Source organism: Canis aureus, chromosome 19 (assembly GCF_053574225.1).
Source record: "Canis aureus isolate CA01 chromosome 19, VMU_Caureus_v.1.0, whole genome shotgun sequence".
NCBI classification, from domain to species: domain Eukaryota; kingdom Metazoa; phylum Chordata; class Mammalia; order Carnivora; family Canidae; genus Canis; species Canis aureus.
Genome location: NC_135629.1, coordinates 55,413,599 through 55,429,796, shown reverse-complemented (window position 1 = coordinate 55,429,796; position 16,198 = coordinate 55,413,599). Strand labels below are relative to the sequence as shown.

The 16,198-nt window shown below is 56.5% G+C and overlaps 3 protein-coding genes across 4 annotated transcripts in view; 2 read left to right on the top strand and 1 right to left on the bottom strand.

Moving 5' to 3' along the window:
- Positions 1 to 15,372, top strand: part of LOC144290768 (neurturin) — a 19,293-nt gene extending 3,921 nt beyond the window's left edge. Inside the window, exons 2-3 of the mRNA XM_077860323.1 lie at positions 11,860 to 12,079; positions 14,795 to 15,372. Of these exons, the coding sequence (XP_077716449.1) occupies positions 11,911 to 12,079; positions 14,795 to 15,213 (588 nt within the window). The 5' untranslated portion in view covers positions 11,860 to 11,910 and the 3' untranslated portion in view covers positions 15,214 to 15,372. The remainder of the gene's footprint in view (positions 1 to 11,859; positions 12,080 to 14,794) is intronic.
- On the bottom strand, positions 1,563 to 11,405 carry LOC144290764 (3-galactosyl-N-acetylglucosaminide 4-alpha-L-fucosyltransferase FUT3-like). Of its 2 annotated transcripts, none has more exons than XM_077860320.1 (2): positions 11,299 to 11,405; positions 1,563 to 3,249 (listed from the first exon to the last, which is right to left on the bottom strand). In XM_077860320.1, the coding sequence occupies exon 2, from the start codon at positions 3,235 to 3,237 to the stop codon at positions 2,086 to 2,088; it is 1,152 nt and encodes a 383-aa protein (XP_077716446.1). In that variant the 5' UTR covers positions 3,238 to 3,249; positions 11,299 to 11,405; the 3' UTR covers positions 1,563 to 2,085. The 2 variants fall into 2 exon arrangements, with proteins under 2 accessions (XP_077716446.1, XP_077716445.1); XM_077860319.1 differs by lacking the exon at positions 11,299 to 11,405 and adding an exon at positions 10,528 to 10,674.
- LOC144290771 (neurturin) overlaps positions 11,939 to 16,198 on the top strand; it is a 24,901-nt gene continuing 20,641 nt past the window's right edge. Inside the window, exon 1 of the mRNA XM_077860324.1 lies at positions 11,939 to 12,079. The gene's annotated coding sequence lies outside the window, so the exon portion shown is untranslated. The remainder of the gene's footprint in view (positions 12,080 to 16,198) is intronic.

The following is a 16,198-nucleotide window of genomic DNA, read 5'->3' as shown; positions in this document are numbered from 1 at the left end:
AGGGTGGGTGGGTCCCGGGAGGGGCGCGGCAGGGGCTGACACCCTGCAGACCTGTGGGCAGGGAGCCCCCCTCCTGCCGGTCAGAGTGGCTCCTGGAGGGCACAAGCCCCTCTGCAGCCCACACTGCTCTTCCCCTCTGCCCTCACCACCACCGGGGCTCCGGGGAGCAGCCCCTTCCCTCCCCACTGTTCCCCTAGAATGACCTCCCCCCTCCTTCCCTGACAGTGAGCTCAGGGCCGCCTCCTCAGCACCGGGCCCTTCCCAGACCCGGTCCCCATCCGGAACCCTGAGGGCCCAAAGCAGAAGCTGCCCCGGGAAGGATCATCCAGCCCAGCAGGCCACTCCCCAGTTCCCCGCCACCCAGGCCCCCGGCTGCAGCTGACACCCCGAGGCAGGTAACAGGCAGGACTTCCAGGGGTTCCTGGGAGCAGGGCCTGGCAGCCAGGCCCCAGCCCATGGGTGGTCTGCTGGGAAGGCAGTTTCAGGGCTGAGGGTGGCTGGGCTCCCCACCCAGCCTTGCACTCTGTCTCCTGACTCTGAGGTTTGGGGTGGTGGATTCCCCCTCTGTTTGGGTTGACTCAGCCCAGCCGTGGCAGACAAGCCGGGGTCCCTGTCTGCTTGAGCAGAAGCCAAGCCTCAGTTTCCCCATCCCAGGTGGCCCTGAGCCACAGAGGTGGAAGTTACTGAGCCCCGGATGCACTAGTGGGAAAGTGACCTTGGAACGCAGGTTGGCTGCCCCTGAGGCCAGTAAGTGTGTGTGTGTGTGTGTGTGTGTGTGGACACGGGCGCGAGACGGCTGTGTGTTCACCCTCTCAAGGCCCCCTGGCGCCTCAGCCTCCTGGTCTCCCAGTCAGTTCCAACAGCCCAACCACAGGGCGCTGGCCCAGCCCACCAGAGAATTGGAGCAGAACTCAGCTGCCCCCACGGACCCCAGGCCTGGGATTCTCTGTGGTGCACAGCACTCCCTTGCACAACACACACACACACACACACACACACACAGGCAGCACAGTGTGGAGCTCCGTGGGGCTGAGCCCATTGGATCACACGTGCTCACGCAGCCCATATGCGTATGCTGAGTTGTCACTCACCGTCACACTAGAAGGGACACAGTCAGCTCTCGTGGGCAAAATCAAGGGGTCAGGTGTTTGCCCGCACCCCGTGGGGTACCGAAGCCAGTGGTCTCACTCGCAGACCCCTGGGTCACCACTTATCACACACTCTCACGGCTCCCACGGTCTTCCCCCTCACCTTTGCTGGCAGGGCCTGCCCCCGCTGAACCCAGACTTCCTGGCCTTCACACACCTCCCCCCCACTGTGGGGCTTGACCTGAGGTTTTTTCCACCTCTTGACACTGGTGACTAAACCACTCTTGGTTGTCGGGCCGTGCTGGGCCTGTGAACTGTGGATCGGCATCCCCGGCCCCCACCCACTGGGTGCTATCAGGCCATGTGCAACTGTGACCACCACAAGCCTCCCAACACTTTGCCGAGGGCGCCCTGGAGGGCAGAGTCACCCTGGGGTGAGAACGGCTGTTCTGGAATCAGGGAGAAGACACCGGGTTTACCAGAAAATTCCCATCTGGAGAATGGTGCCAGTATTGCCCATCGGCGTGCCCCACGGGCAGTCCACAACAGCAAGATAACCACTCCCAGACCCAGCAGACCCATCAGCGGGGAGCGGGACCCCAAGGCCAGTTGCCTGGGGTGAGGCGTTAGTGGGCGAGGTGTGTAGCAGGGGCACCGCATCTGGTGGGGCTCCTCCCAGGTGAGTCCCAGTGAGGCTAGGTGTCTGGGTGCCGATCCCCAGCCATGTGGTCACCGACAGCCAAAGTCCCCAGCAGCTGAGACCCCCAGGATTGAGGCCCCAGCAGGTAAGGTCGCCGGAGCCCAACTCCTGGCTCAGAGTGTGGTAGCTGAAGTCCCAGGTCAGTGAGCTCTCCAGCCACCCAGGTCCCAGGCAGGTGGAATTCTTGGCAGGTGTCATTCCCAGGAGGTGTAGACGCCCCTCCTGCAGCGGAGGAGTCCCGGGCAGGTGAGGTGCCCAGCAGGTGTGGTGCGGAGCAGCCCGGGCCCAAGCTGCCCGTCAGGTGAACCAGGAGGCTATGCTGGGCACCGTCTGGTAGGCGGACTCCTGTTGCAGCCGCCAGCAGGCTTTGCAGAACATCAGGGACCAGCTGAAGGTGCGAGGCCGCAGTGTCTCCCGCCAGCGGAAGTAGGCGAGGTAGCGGGCGTCGTCCTTGTCCAGGGACAGCAGGTACTGGGCCAGGTCCTTGGGGTTCTGGAAGTCGTCGACGTGGATGAAGGCGTCGGCAGGCAGGAATTGTTCATAGCTCTTCCTGCTGGGGCCCAGCACCACGGGCACGGCCCAGGCGTCCAGGGCATTCCTCCACAGCTTCTCCGTGATGTAGTCGCGATGCAAGGAGTTCTCGAAAGCCAGGTAGAACTTGTATTGGGACAGCGTCTGGATCATGTTCCTCTGTGGCAGAGGCTTGTGGCGCTGTCCATACACATCCACTTGGACGTGAGCTTGCAGCTTGTGGTAGTACCGCACCCTTACCGAGTCCTCCCTCCAGTTGGACACCACCCAGGCCACCAGCTCGGTCTTGGCCGAGAGGTTGACCAGGGGCGCGGCTGGCTGGCCCGGCCATGGCTCCAGCCAGCCGTAGGGCGTGAAGATGTCCGAGTCTCTGCGGTAGGACATGGTGAGATTGAAATATCCATCCAAAGCCTTCAGCTGAGCGCAGTGGCTGGGCGATTCCATGCTGAACCAGACCCAGCGCTGGCCAGGTGGCCGAGGGGACGTCGGGAGCTGCTCCTTCGGCCTGTAGCTGACCTCTCGGTGATGCACCAGGACTGCGTCTGCCTCAGGGTACACGCTGCGGTTGGCAGTCATCCGGCAGTCGGTCGTGCCCGGCCACATATCTGAGCAGGGGGACAGAGCCACAGGGTGGTGGAATGGCCACGTCCACAGCAGGAGCAGCAGGGGCCGGCAGGCAGAGGACCCACGGGTGGCCTGGCAGGGTGCCCCTTGGGAGGTCACTGGGCCTGCTGACCCGTTGGGAGCCGTGGCGGGAGACTCTGCTGTGTTGGTCCTGGACATGGAGAACCACACGGGCTCTTCCTGGGACCAACGCACGTAAGAGAAGAAACACAGAGCCAAAAGCAGTTGGAACAGCACCCCGAAGAGATAGTGGCGCCAGGGACATCGGATCTTGGCCAGGTTGTGTGGATCCATGGGTCAGTGCAGCTGGGGAGGGTGGGGGTGGGGTGGGGTCAGAGACAGCATCAGTGATAGGAACCGTGAAGCCCACGCCTGCCCACAAACCTGGGTTTCCCAAGTGACATTCTTGAGTCCTGAGGTCAGCACTGTTGCTCTTTGCAAGTTTACAGATGAGCCACCTGAGGCCAGGTGACTCGGTGAGAGACAAAGGCATAGCTGGAATCCCAGCAGTGGAGTCTGGCCCCAGAGCTCAGGCTCCGCAGCCTCTGAATCTGGGGAGGGGTCCCAGGGAGGTGGAGTAGCCCCCCAGGGCTCTCATGTCCCACCTTGTCCTTGCCCTTGCCCCTCCCAGCCTTTGCCAGACTCTTCCCCACTGCCCTGGAGTGGAGGCTTGAACCCAGGTGTCCGTCTGGGAGGGCTACAGTGGGCTCGGGCCTTGTAGGTTAGGCAAGAGCTCACCAGGTACCGGAGAGCTTGGGGGACAAGGTGTTCCCATCTAAGGGGACAGCCCATGCAGAGGCCTGGGGTGCAGGAGAGCCTGGCCAGTTTGTGGGGAGAGCACAGGAAGTGTTAGGGATGCCAGTGTGAGCTTGATGTGTTACTCCGCGTTGGGTCAGTAGTGCTCAGAGAGAGCCCCCTGGGCCTGTGCTGGGTGATCCCAGGTGTTCCACGTGCCTCCTTTCCCGGGTCCTAGCCGATCCCGCAGACAGTCACAATGTCCTCCCTGGATCCGGACCCCAACCCCTGGAGTAAGAAATCTAGAACCTTGTCTCTGCCTGCCCCACTTCCCGCCGCCCTGGATTGCCCACCGTACACAGGACAATAGTGAGGTTCAGGTACACGTGCACGGCTCTTGCCCAAGTACACCCCTCTAGAGCCATTAGGATCCAGACCCAAAGTCTCCCCTCCCGACCTAACCCCCCAACTCCTCTCCCACTCTGCAGGTGGAGCTCCACAGAGAGCGGGCACCGTCCACCCCGGGGCTCTCTGGGACGGGGAGTGGCTCTGTCCCCGCACCTTGGGAGTCAGTGGCCGCAGGCCTCATAAGGCTGTGGATCCCGGGCCAGGTGGCCCTGGGGTCTGAGAAACAGCAGATTTTAATCTGATTTAGATTTAACAACTGATACTCTCTTCTGTGAATCTAAAACAACCTCAATAGAGAAAGTAGGTCCCCTCGTGGCTCAGTGGGTAGAGCATGCCTCTCTTGATGTTGGGGTTGTGAGTTCAAGCCTTTTGCTGGTTACAGAGATGACTTAAAAGTAAAATGTTTAAATAAAAAGAGAAAACACAAAACCAAAAACCACCTCGGATGGTCAATTCAATGGAGTATGTTTGGAACATCCTGGATGTGCAAACTGCTTCTTCAGCTGTCCCACTTAGGGAATCTAAATACACACCGAGGATCACCGATGAAAACTGAGTTGAAATTCGGGATGACGCAAGTGTAAAAGACCACCGGCTTTCCCTGGTGTACAAAGAGTCGATATAAATATCTTAATAATTTTTATATCAATTACTCATGGAAATAATACTAGTTAGAATCTATTGAGTTGAAGACAACCTTACTAAAATTAATTTCACTGGTTGTTTTGCATTTCTTCAAATGTGGCTACTAGAAAAATATTAAGCAACGGGTGGCTTCCATTACTTTTCTATCAAAAGTATGTGATACTCTAGGCCGTGATCCTGGGGTCCAGGGATCGAGTCCCACATCAGGCTCTCTGTAGGGAGCCTCCCTCTCTCTGCCTGTGTCTCTGCCTCTCTCTCTCTCTCTCTCTCTGCGTCTTTCATGAATAAATAAATAAAATCTTAAAAAAAAAGTAACACGCTACTCTAAAATTTCTAAGAAAGGATAGCTGGTGGGAAATATCATAATTTAAAATGCACCAACCCTATGTCGAGGGATTGGCCCAAATGCCAGACATGCCTACCAGGGTGTTTTGAAGGAGCTTCACATCCGTCAATGTGGGACTGGTCAAACTGGGGTCTCTTGCTACAATAAAATACTAGGCAGCTGCGAAGAGTGAATAAAGCCACTTATTCAAGTCCAGAAATAAATCCATCATTAAATGGTCAATTAATCTTCCACAAAAGAGGCAAGCATAGGCAATGGGGAAAAGGAGAGTCTCTTCTGCATTTGGTGTTGGGAAAGCTGGACAGCTACATGCAAAAGAATGAAACTGGACCACTTTCGTACAGTATGCTCCAAAATAAACTCAAAATGGATTAAAGACCTAAATGTGAGACCTGAAACTATAAAAATCCTAGAAGAAAGCACAGGCGGTAACGTCTCTGACATCAGCCATAGCAACGTTTTTCTAGATAGGACTCCCGAGGCAAAGGAAATAAAATTAAAAATAAACTATTGGGACTACATCAAAATAAAAAGTTTCTGCGCAGTGAATGACACAAACCAACATACCAAGACACCTACGGGATGGGAGAAGGTATTTGCAAGTGACACAGTTGATTAGGGGTTAGCACCCTAAATATATAGGCATCTAACAGAAAACAGCACCAAACAAAAACAATCCACTTAAAAATGGGCAGACAACGCGAACAGATGTTTCTCCAAAGAATACGTCCAGATGGCCAACGGACACATGAAAAGGTGCTCAACGTCACACATTACCAGGGAAATGCAAATGCGAATGGCAATGCAATATCGGCTCACACCATCAGAACGGCTAAAATCAACAACACAAGAGACAACATTGATGGAGAGGACGTAGGGAAAAAGCACCCTTATGTACTGTTGGTGGGGATGAAAACTGGTGCGTTCACTGTGGAAAACAGTACGGAGGTTCCTCAGAAAAGTAAAAATAAAAGTACCATATGATCCAGGAATGCCTCTACTAGGTATTTGCAAAGCAGATGAAGACACTAATTTACAAAGATACCATTATGTTTATTGCAGCATTATTTGCAATGGCCAAATTATGGAAGAAGCCAAGTGTCCATCCACTGATGAATGGATAAAGAAGATGGGACATACATATATCTCTCTTACATATATATATATATATATATATATATATATATATCATATATATATCTCCTGTTATATATATCTCCCATCATTATATATCTCCAATATATATGTATATCTACATATATATTTATCTCCCTTATATCTCTATATATGTATGATATATACATATATGTATATGTCCCATATATGTATTTCCCATAAATATATATATCTCCCATATATATCTCTCTCATACAAAATATATATCTCCCATATATGTCTGCCATATATATACTGTATATATGCTGTATATGTGTATATATATATCTTTCATATATATCCCATATATATATCTCCTATATATTTCCCATATATATCTCACATATATATATCTATATATCTCCCATGTTTATCTCTCCCATATATATCTCTCTCATATATATCTCCCATATATATATCTGCATATATATAATCTCCCATGTATATATGCATATATATCTGTATATTTATGCTTCATGATATGTGTATATATATCTCATATATATCCCATATATATATCTCCTAAATATATCCCATATGTATCTCCCATATATATATCACACACATATATCTCCATATATAACTCACATATATATATCTCACGTATATATGTCTCACATGTATATATATCATCTCACATATATATCTCACATATAACTCACATTTATATATATATCTCCCATTATATATATCTACATTTTGTATATATATATCTCCATATATATATATCTCCAATATATGTCTCATATATATCTCCCATATATACATATACCTGTATATATGGTGTATATGTGTATATATACATCTCCCATATATATCCGATATATATATATATCTCCTATATATTTCCCATATATATCTCACGTATATATATATCTCTCTCATGTATATATCCCATATATATATACCATATATATGCATATATAAGTATATGTATGCTGCATATGTGTATATATATCCCATATATATACCTCCTATATACATCCCATATATATATCTCCCATATATATCACATATATAGCTCCCATATATATATCTCTCCATATGTAACTCACTCATATATATCTCACATATATGTCTCACATATAAATCACATTTATATATATCTCACATATATATCTCCCATTATATATATCTACACTTTGGATATATATCTTCCATATATATATCTTCCATATATATAAATATCGCCCATATATATATATATCTCCCATATATATATCTCCTATATATGTATCTCCTATATATATATCTCATATATATCTCCCATATATATAAATATATATCCCATATATATATCTCCTATATATGTATCTCCTATATATATATCTCATATATATCTCCCATATATATAAATATATATCCCATATATATATCTCCTATATATATATATCTCACATATATATAAATATCGCCCATATATATATATCTCCCATATATATCTCTCTCCAATATATATATCTCCAATATATATCTCCAATATATATACATATCTTCAATATGTATCTCACACATGTATATCTCACATATGTATATATATCCTGTTATATATATCTCCCATTATTATGTATCTCCCATATATGTATATTTCCCATATATATGTCTCCCATATATATATCTCCCATATATAAATATAATCTCCCATATATGTAATCTCCCATATATATCTCCCATATATATCTCATATATATATCTCACATATATATCTCCCATTATATATACCTCCCTTATATATGTATATCTCCATATATATCTCTCCCATATATATATTTCTCCCATATATCTCTCTCCCTATATATATCTCTCCCATAGGGCAGCCCCGGTGGTGCAGCGGTTTGGCGCCGCCTGCAGCCTGGGGTGTGATCCTGCAGACCCAGGATCGAGTCCCACATCGGGCTCCCTGAGTGGAGCCTGCTTCTCCCTCTGCCTGTGTCTCTGCCTCTCTCTCTCTCTCTCTGTGTCTCTCATGAATAAATAAATAAAATCTTAAAAAATATATTCATATATCTCTCTCATATATAAATATAATCTCCCATACATATAATCTTCCATATATATATATCGCCTATATATTTATCTCCAATATATAAATATTCCCATTTTATATCTCCCAGTAATATATCTCCTATATATCTCACATATATATCTCCCATTATTATATATCTCTCATATATATGTATATCTCCATATATATCTCCTCCATATATCTCTCTCTCCCATATATATCTCTCTCTCCCATATATATATCTCCTATATATGTCTCACATACAACTCACATTTATATATCTCACATATATATATCTCCCATTATATATATATATCTCCATTTTATATATATATATCTCCCATATATATCTCCTATATTTATCTCACATGTGTCTTCCATTATATATATCTCCCATATATATATATTTTCCATATATGTATGCATATATATGCAAATATATATATATATACAGTGGAATATAACTCAGCCATAAAAAAGAATGAATTCCTGCCATTTGAGACTACAAGAATAGATCTAGAGGGTATTATGCTAAGTGAAATGAGTCAGGCAGAGAGAGCCAGATACCATATGATTTCACTCATATGTCGAATTTAAGACACAAAACAAATAAAAAGAGAGACAAAGAAACAGACTCTTGCCTATAGAGAACACTGTGGTGCTTACCAGAGGGGAAGTGGGAGGAGGGATGGGGATTCTGAGGAGCAGTGAGAAATCTATAAAATTGTTGAATCAAAATATTGTATACCTGGAGCTAACAGAATGCTGTATGTTAGTTATCCTGGAATCTTTTTAAAAATCCACTTTTCTAGAGTGATAGCATGTGAATGTCATGGAAAATGCTCAAGTGGGAATCTGTGAGAGGATGAAATACAGTGATGTATGAACAGCTACATCTTCAACTGTCATCATGATGTGAGTGTGAGGATAAACATGCCCAATTGTGAGTGTTCCTGTATGTGACTCAAAGACATTAGACGTGGATGTGACACTGTTGAGGTATGCGGCTATGAATTTGTTTCAGTGTGTCCCTATAATCACGAGTTAGGATGTGCTTGTGATAGTGGAGCATATGTGTGACAATGCCCTCCTGTGCAAAGGATCTCCTGTTTGGATGCAAGTGTGAGATCAGCCAGCCACCCGTGTGAGTGTGATAGCGGGGTCATGCGCGTACCACATTTGTGAAAATGTCCATGTGGGTGTGAAACACCTGAGTGTGCAAGCCCCATCATATTGCAGTTGGTGAGTAACAACAAGGCATGTAAGAGGGACAGCGTTTGGGACAGTGAGGACAGCCTGTCCCAGTGTGTGCAGCCAGGACTGTCTGGGTGTGCACGGGAGTGAGAGCACCCAAGTGTGTGTCTGAGGACTTGAAGGCCAAGGGTGAGTGAGTGTGAGCGCCCACTCCCCAGCCAGGACCAGGGGGCTCCAGGACCCAGAGAAGCCCAGAGGGCACACGCGGCCCCCTCCCCGAATCACGTGCCACACCCCACACCCGCAGTACCCCTCTGGGTCAGGCCCTTGCCAGAGACAAACCAGTTGGGTGACCCCCTTCCTGAAAGGCCCATTGTTAAGAGACGCTTATCAGCCACACCTACCGGGCCCCTCCACCCGGGGCGCTCCTCTTGCCTGCCCCCCAAGAGCTCCAGGGGGGCTGCAGCTCCAAGGACACCGGGGGCTCTGGGCTGGGCCTGCTCTAGGCCAAGGCCCATCAGCCTCTGCACCGCCCCCCATGGGAGGCCCTCGGCACACACAGGAGCAGAGGCTGGCTCCCTGCAGGGGCCTCCATCCAGCCCAATGGGGATAGCGAGGCAGACAGCCGCAGGATGTGCCTGGGACAGTGGGCAGGGGGTTGGGGACACAGGGCAGGCCCTCCTTTAGGGCAGAGGGGCAGGTTTGGGCACCCAACCTGAGGCTGTCCCGGCTGCCGGGATCACCTTGACTCTGGGATATTCTCCACGAGGCCTACGAGGCCTGGGTGACCTGCCCGGGCCCCTTCCCCGCCCCCTGCTCCCTCTGATCCAGCCACACGCGCCCTAGTGTGCCCCCAACAGGCCGGGCGCCCTCCAGGGCCTGCGCCTCCAGGCGCCCCAGCTTTCCCTCAGGCCCCGTGTGGGGAGCTCCTTCTCCCTGCGCCAACAAACACAGACCCACCCCCAAGCCTGGCCGGTCCTCAGGGGGACTCCACAGCATCTGCCCGGAGCCGGCCCAGCCCATGCGGGCGTCCTGCCCAAGAACCCGGGTTCCGATCCCAGAGCTCCTCTAGCTGCGCCCTTGGATAAGCCCCTACCTGTTTGGGCCTCAGTTTCCCAGCTGAGAGACGGAGATCGGGGTGCCTCCTTCGGGGCTCAGCACCCGGGCTGGTACACAGCAGGCGCTTAATCACTGTCCCCTGCTACGGGCCCAGCGAAGGGGATTCCCTGGGGCGGGGGTGGGGGTGGGGAGTGGCGGGGACCCGCGGCTCCAGACCCCCCCCCGCGGGGTCCACGCGAAACCGAAATGCAAACGCAGCAAGCGCGGGCTCGGCGCAGTGGCCCTTGGCCTGGCGGCCCGGGGAGCGCGTGGGGGCGCCCGGCCCCCCACAGCCCCGCGCGGGCGCTGAGCGGCGTCCAGCCCGGCTCTCAGCGTTCCGTGTAAATGTTTACACCGGGCGGGCGGCCAGGCCCCGCGCGGCCCGACACCAGGCTGCCGCCCCGGGAATGTAAACGCGGGCTGGGGCCGCGCGGAGGCGGCGGCGGGGAGCGGCTCCGCGGGGTGGCGCCGGTGCGCGGGCGTCGGGGCACCTACTGTGTGCAGCGAGCGCGCCGCGACCTGCGGGCCGGCACCCCGGCGTCGGTGCCCGAGTGGGGCCCGCTCAGGCCACCCCGGGGGCCCGGGGCTGGGGGCGAGGCCCCGGGGGAGACGGCCGCCCCGTCCAAGCCGAGACGGAGCGGGGAGCGGAGAGGGGCCGAGGCGGTGGAGGGGCGACGTGCTGGGTGGGGGGACCGCACTGTGCAAAGGCTGGGGTGCCGGGGCGGCGGCGGCTTCGGGCGGCCGCGGCCGCTTGCGGGCATCACTTTACCTGCTCAGAGAGGGCGGGGCTGCACACCCGGGGACCCCAACGCGTAAGGGGCACCCTCCACCCCGGGCTCCTGCCTCTCAAGCTGTGCTCTAAGCACCATCTCAGCTCCACCCCGTGGTCCCACAGCGCCCCCTGCTGGGGCGCCCACACCCCCCCTCCAGGCTGCCCCCAAGCCTACTGGGCTCCAGCCACCGCGGCCTCAGGCTGCATGGGCCCCCGTTGGTCGGTCCAGGCTCGGGCCCTTGCACCGGCTGCTCCCCGCTGCTGCGATGCCAGCGTCCTGTGCCTGGCTGAGATGCCCTCCTCCTTGTTCGGGTCTCAACTTCCATGGCTATTCAGGGAAGCACTGTGGGACCCCCGCATGGGGGTGCTTCCCCTGCCACCGCCCGCCCGGCACCCGCCCTCTTCGAGGGCAGCATTTTTCACGACCTTGTGCAGCGGGTTCCTGATGAATCGTGTGGACGTTATGACTGATCATTACGCAGAAGTGGATGGAAATCAGGGGCCCCGCCATGCCCCCGGTGCCTGGCCCAGCGCCCTGTTCGCGTGCGTTCCCTACAGGCAGACGGACGGAGGCCGCGTGGCTGACCACCCGGGGCCCGCAGGCCGAGGATGCAGCGCTGGAAGGCGGCAGCCTTGGCCTCGGTACTCTGCAGCTCGGTGCTCTCCATCTGGATGTGCCGCGACGGCCTGCTCCTCAGCCACCGCCTGGGACCCGCGCTGGCCCCGCTGCGCCGGCCGCCTCGCACCCTGGACGCCCGGATCGCCCGCTTGGCCCAGTGTAAGCGGGTCCCCGACTCGGGGGCGGGGGGCGGCCGGATGTGGAAGTTCCTGCAGGGGCCACAAGCAGGCTGAGTGTAGCGGGGCTGGAGGAGGGCGCAAATCCCCGCGACGGCCTGGCGGGGTGGGAGGGGGGGTGGGCAGGGGAAGGCGGGCGGGGGGGCGTGTTGCTGGGAGCTGGGGTCTCTGGGCTCCGCTGTCACCAGGAACGAGGCTCCGGGGCTGCGGGGCCAGGGCGCCACCGGGAGATTAGACCCCAGCGGCCTCCACCGCGCAGCGCAGGGCGTGGGGACGAGGAGGCAGGACCCGAGGCCCAACGCGCTGCGGGTGGACAGGGACGGGGTGGGGGGAGACCCCGAGAGACCTAGAAATGCAGAGAGAGACTGAGACAGGGACGCACGGAGCCCGGGACACGCACCAGGGTGGGAGACACGCGGCGGGAAGGGCCGGGGCGCCCAGGTGGAAGTGCGGGGCCCAGGGTCCAGGCCGCCCCGCCCCCAGCCCGGCCCCGCCCCTGCTCAGGCCACGCCCACCTGGGGGCGGGGTCCCGACCTGGCGCGCGCGCTCGGTCCCCGCGGGAGCCCGAGGTGAGGGCGCGGCGCGTGCGTGGGGCCCGCGTGCGAGTCGGCGCCCGCCCTGCCGCCCCACACAGTCCTTTCTCGTCCTCACAATAGACAAGGGTGGCCTGGGGCACGGGCTCCACTTCCGCCCGCGCTTCCTCCTGCAGGCCCCGAAGCCCTGTCCAGGACCCCGGGTCCCGAGCCCCGGGTGGGGCCCCCAATCCCCAGTGCGCGGAGTGGACCCGGGGGCACCGCCTCCGGGACTCAGGCACCGGGAAGGGTCTCGGCCCATGGGCGGGTGCCTGGCCCCCCTGCACCCCGTCCCAGGGCACAGCCCTACCAACCAAGGGAAGGAGTGGCCGCTGATTCCACCCCCCACCCCACCCCACCCCACCCACCCCCCGTCCACGGGGTCCCAGGGGTGGGCCTGAGACCAAAGCGCTGATGGTGGAATTTCAGGCTCGGGGCGGTGGCAGAGCAGGATGGGGAGGGGGTGGGGGGAGCTACTGCTGATCTCCTCTTTGGGCTCCAGACCCTGTGCAGGTGGCCAGGCCTGCTGGAGGGAGGCAGGGACAGATATACCAAGAGATTATTCACTGTTTATCTGAAATTCAAATTCACTGGGCATCTGTACTGTATCTGGCTGCCTCCCCCTCCCCGCCCCTGCCCCCTGGAATAACTGTGTAGATGCATACCTTAGGGGTGAGGCCATTACTGGTGGGATGTTAGGGTACCCTAAGTAAGGTGAGGCAGGCTTGAACCTAACCCCAGAGCGGCCGGTTGGCCACCCAGCTCTGGCCCCTGGGCTTCAAGAACTGGAGACGTGCTCAGTGGATCCCCGCCATCCACTGGCCCAGTCTCAGCCAAATCGGACTCTGCAAGAATCCTTGAGCAGACAGGTAAACTGAGGCACAGAGCAGGGCCATCACATGCCTGAATTTATACAGGGCTGAAAGTGGCAGAGCCAGGCTCAGAGCAAGGTTTGTCTGATTCCTGAGCCCCCACCCCCACACACATATACACAGTCCCCACTCTTTGGGACCTCATGTGAGCTTTCTCCTATGAGAGCCAGGGGTGCTAACCTTAGGCACGTGGGGGATCAACTCAAGATGTCCAGCCCAGCCGCAAGCATGCCTGCCACCCGCTCAGCAGCTGGGAGCCCCTGCCTGCAGTTCCTCTCCCAGCGCCCCTGAATTTGCCACATCTGCCCGTCTGTCCCAGGGCTGCAGAGTACGGGGGCAGCACAGCTGTCTGGAAATAAATTTAGGCTCCCGGGCCCTGGGAATCTGTGACTCCGGGCACCTCCTGGCAACCGTGGGAGCAGAGGGTTGGACGTGGGCCAAACTTGGGCACGTGCTGGAATGGGGAAGAAGGCTGTTTGGCCTTGTCCCTCTCTCTGCCACCTGCTAGTACTGTGGCCTTGGGCAAGTCTCTGCCCTCTTGGATGCCCAGGTGCCTCGCCTGCAGCATGGGGGGGGACCGTGATATTCGCTGCTGCCCCAGTGAGGACCCCACCCCTCCGGACCCTCACATGCAGGCTTCAGTGCGAGCGGCTCCTCTGCACGTTCTGACCTGCTCAAACCCCCGATTTGGTGGTATGGTTGGAGAAACAGTCCCAGCACACGGTGCAGCAAGAGGGACACGCGTGGGTTTGGGGGTGGGGCCCCAAATAGTGAGCCAGAGACTCTGCAACAGCTCAGCCAAAGGGTGAGCGGCTTGGAGCATGGGCTGTAGCTCCCGAGTTCGGTTCTGAAAAGGTACCAGTTTCAGGAGGCATCCCAGCATGGAGCGGGGGGCACTGGGGCCAAGCAGGGACAGGGATTGGGATCACAACACCCCCAGCTGAGTCTTCCCTCTCTTTTCTGCAAAGAGGTGGGAGCAGCTCAGTGAAAGAAGATCCCCCAGTGCGAGGCTGCCTAGGGACAGGGTCACAGTGAGCAGGGAGTGAGACAGCAGGGTCAGCTCGGCTCACCGTGGCGCAGGTGCAAAGCGCTCCGGAGCCCCGGGGAGGAGGAGCCGGCCCTGAGCGGCCCCTCGGCGGGGTCCAGGGCGCGCTGCTGGTAGCGAGCGGGCCCAGCGCGGGCTGTAGGCGGGGGCGCCCTGCGGTCGGGCATCCGGCGGCGCCCCGCGACCCCCTTCCCTCCCTGTCCTCGCAGATCGAGCGCTGCTGCAGGGCGCCCCGGACGCCGTGGAGCTGCGCCAGCTGACGCCCTGGGCCGGCGGGGCCGCGGGGCCGCGTCGTCGGGCGGGGCCCCGGCGGAGGCGCGCGCGGACCGGGAGCCGGCCGTGCGGGCTGCGCGAGCTCGAGGTGCGCGTGAGCGAGCTGGGCCTGGGCTACGCGTCCGACGAGACGGTGCTGTTCCGCTACTGCGCAGGCGCCTGCGAGGCGGCCGCGCGCGTCTACGACCTGGGGCTGCGGCGGCTCCGCCAGCGGCGGCGCGTGCGGCGGGAGCGGGTGCGCGCGCAGCCCTGCTGCCGCCCGACGGCCTACGAGGACGAGGTGTCCTTCCTGGACGCGCACAGCCGCTACCACACGGTGCACGAGCTGTCGGCGCGCGAGTGTGCCTGCGTGTGACCCTACCTCAGCGGCGGGCGGGCGGCGGCCACGGCGCCCTGCGTCCCGCCTGGCGAGCCCCGGGCCGGGGACTGCGCGTGCGCGGCAGGTGCGGCGGGTGCGGCGGGAGCGGCGGGTGCGGCGGGGCCTCGCGACTCTCCAGTACCTGCACCGAGTAAAGTGTGGAAGACGGAGCCTGGCTCGTGATTCCGCGTCCCGGGGCCGGGGGGGGGGGGGGTCACCTCCCGCGGGGCGGGGCAGCTGCACCGGGACAGGGACGGGTCCCGTAAGGTGCGGCCCGGGATGGGACGGGGCACCCGGTGCCGAGGACGAGTCAGAGGTCCAGGTGGACCAGGCCTCCGTCCCCACGGGCGTGCTCAGGCCCCGTCCGCCCCCACCGGCGTGAACTCACAGCCACTATCTCTTTTCACTTGCTAAAAATACATGTGCGCTGCGCGTCTCCCTGTGGGGATAGGTCTGGGGCGGGCGCCAGGCCCGTCCAGGCCGAAACCGGCGCCTGCTGGGGCAGAGCCGCGTCCCCAGGGACCAGGTCCTGGTCCCATAAAAGCCCTGGCCGCAGCTCCGGGGGGATTGACGACGCGTCCCCGAGGAGGACAGAAAAAGCGGTGTCACCTTGCTGCATGGCAGGTCCGGGACACAGCGGGGTGCTGGGTTCCCAGACCAAGGGGAGGGTGGGTGGGTCCCGGGAGGGGCGCGGCAGGGGCTGACACCCTGCAGACCTGTGGGCAGGGAGCCCCCCTCCTGCCGGTCAGAGTGGCTCCTGGAGGGCACAAGCCCCTCTGCAGCCCACACTGCTCTTCCCCTCTGCCCTCACCACCACCGGGGCTCCGGGGAGCAGCCCCTTCCCTCCCCACTGTTCCCCTAGAATGACCTCCCCCCTCCTTCCCTGACAGTGAGCTCAGGGCCGCCTCCTCAGCACCGGGCCCTTCCCAGACCCGGTCCCCATCCGGAACCCTGAGGGCCCAAAGCAGAAGCTGCCCCGGGA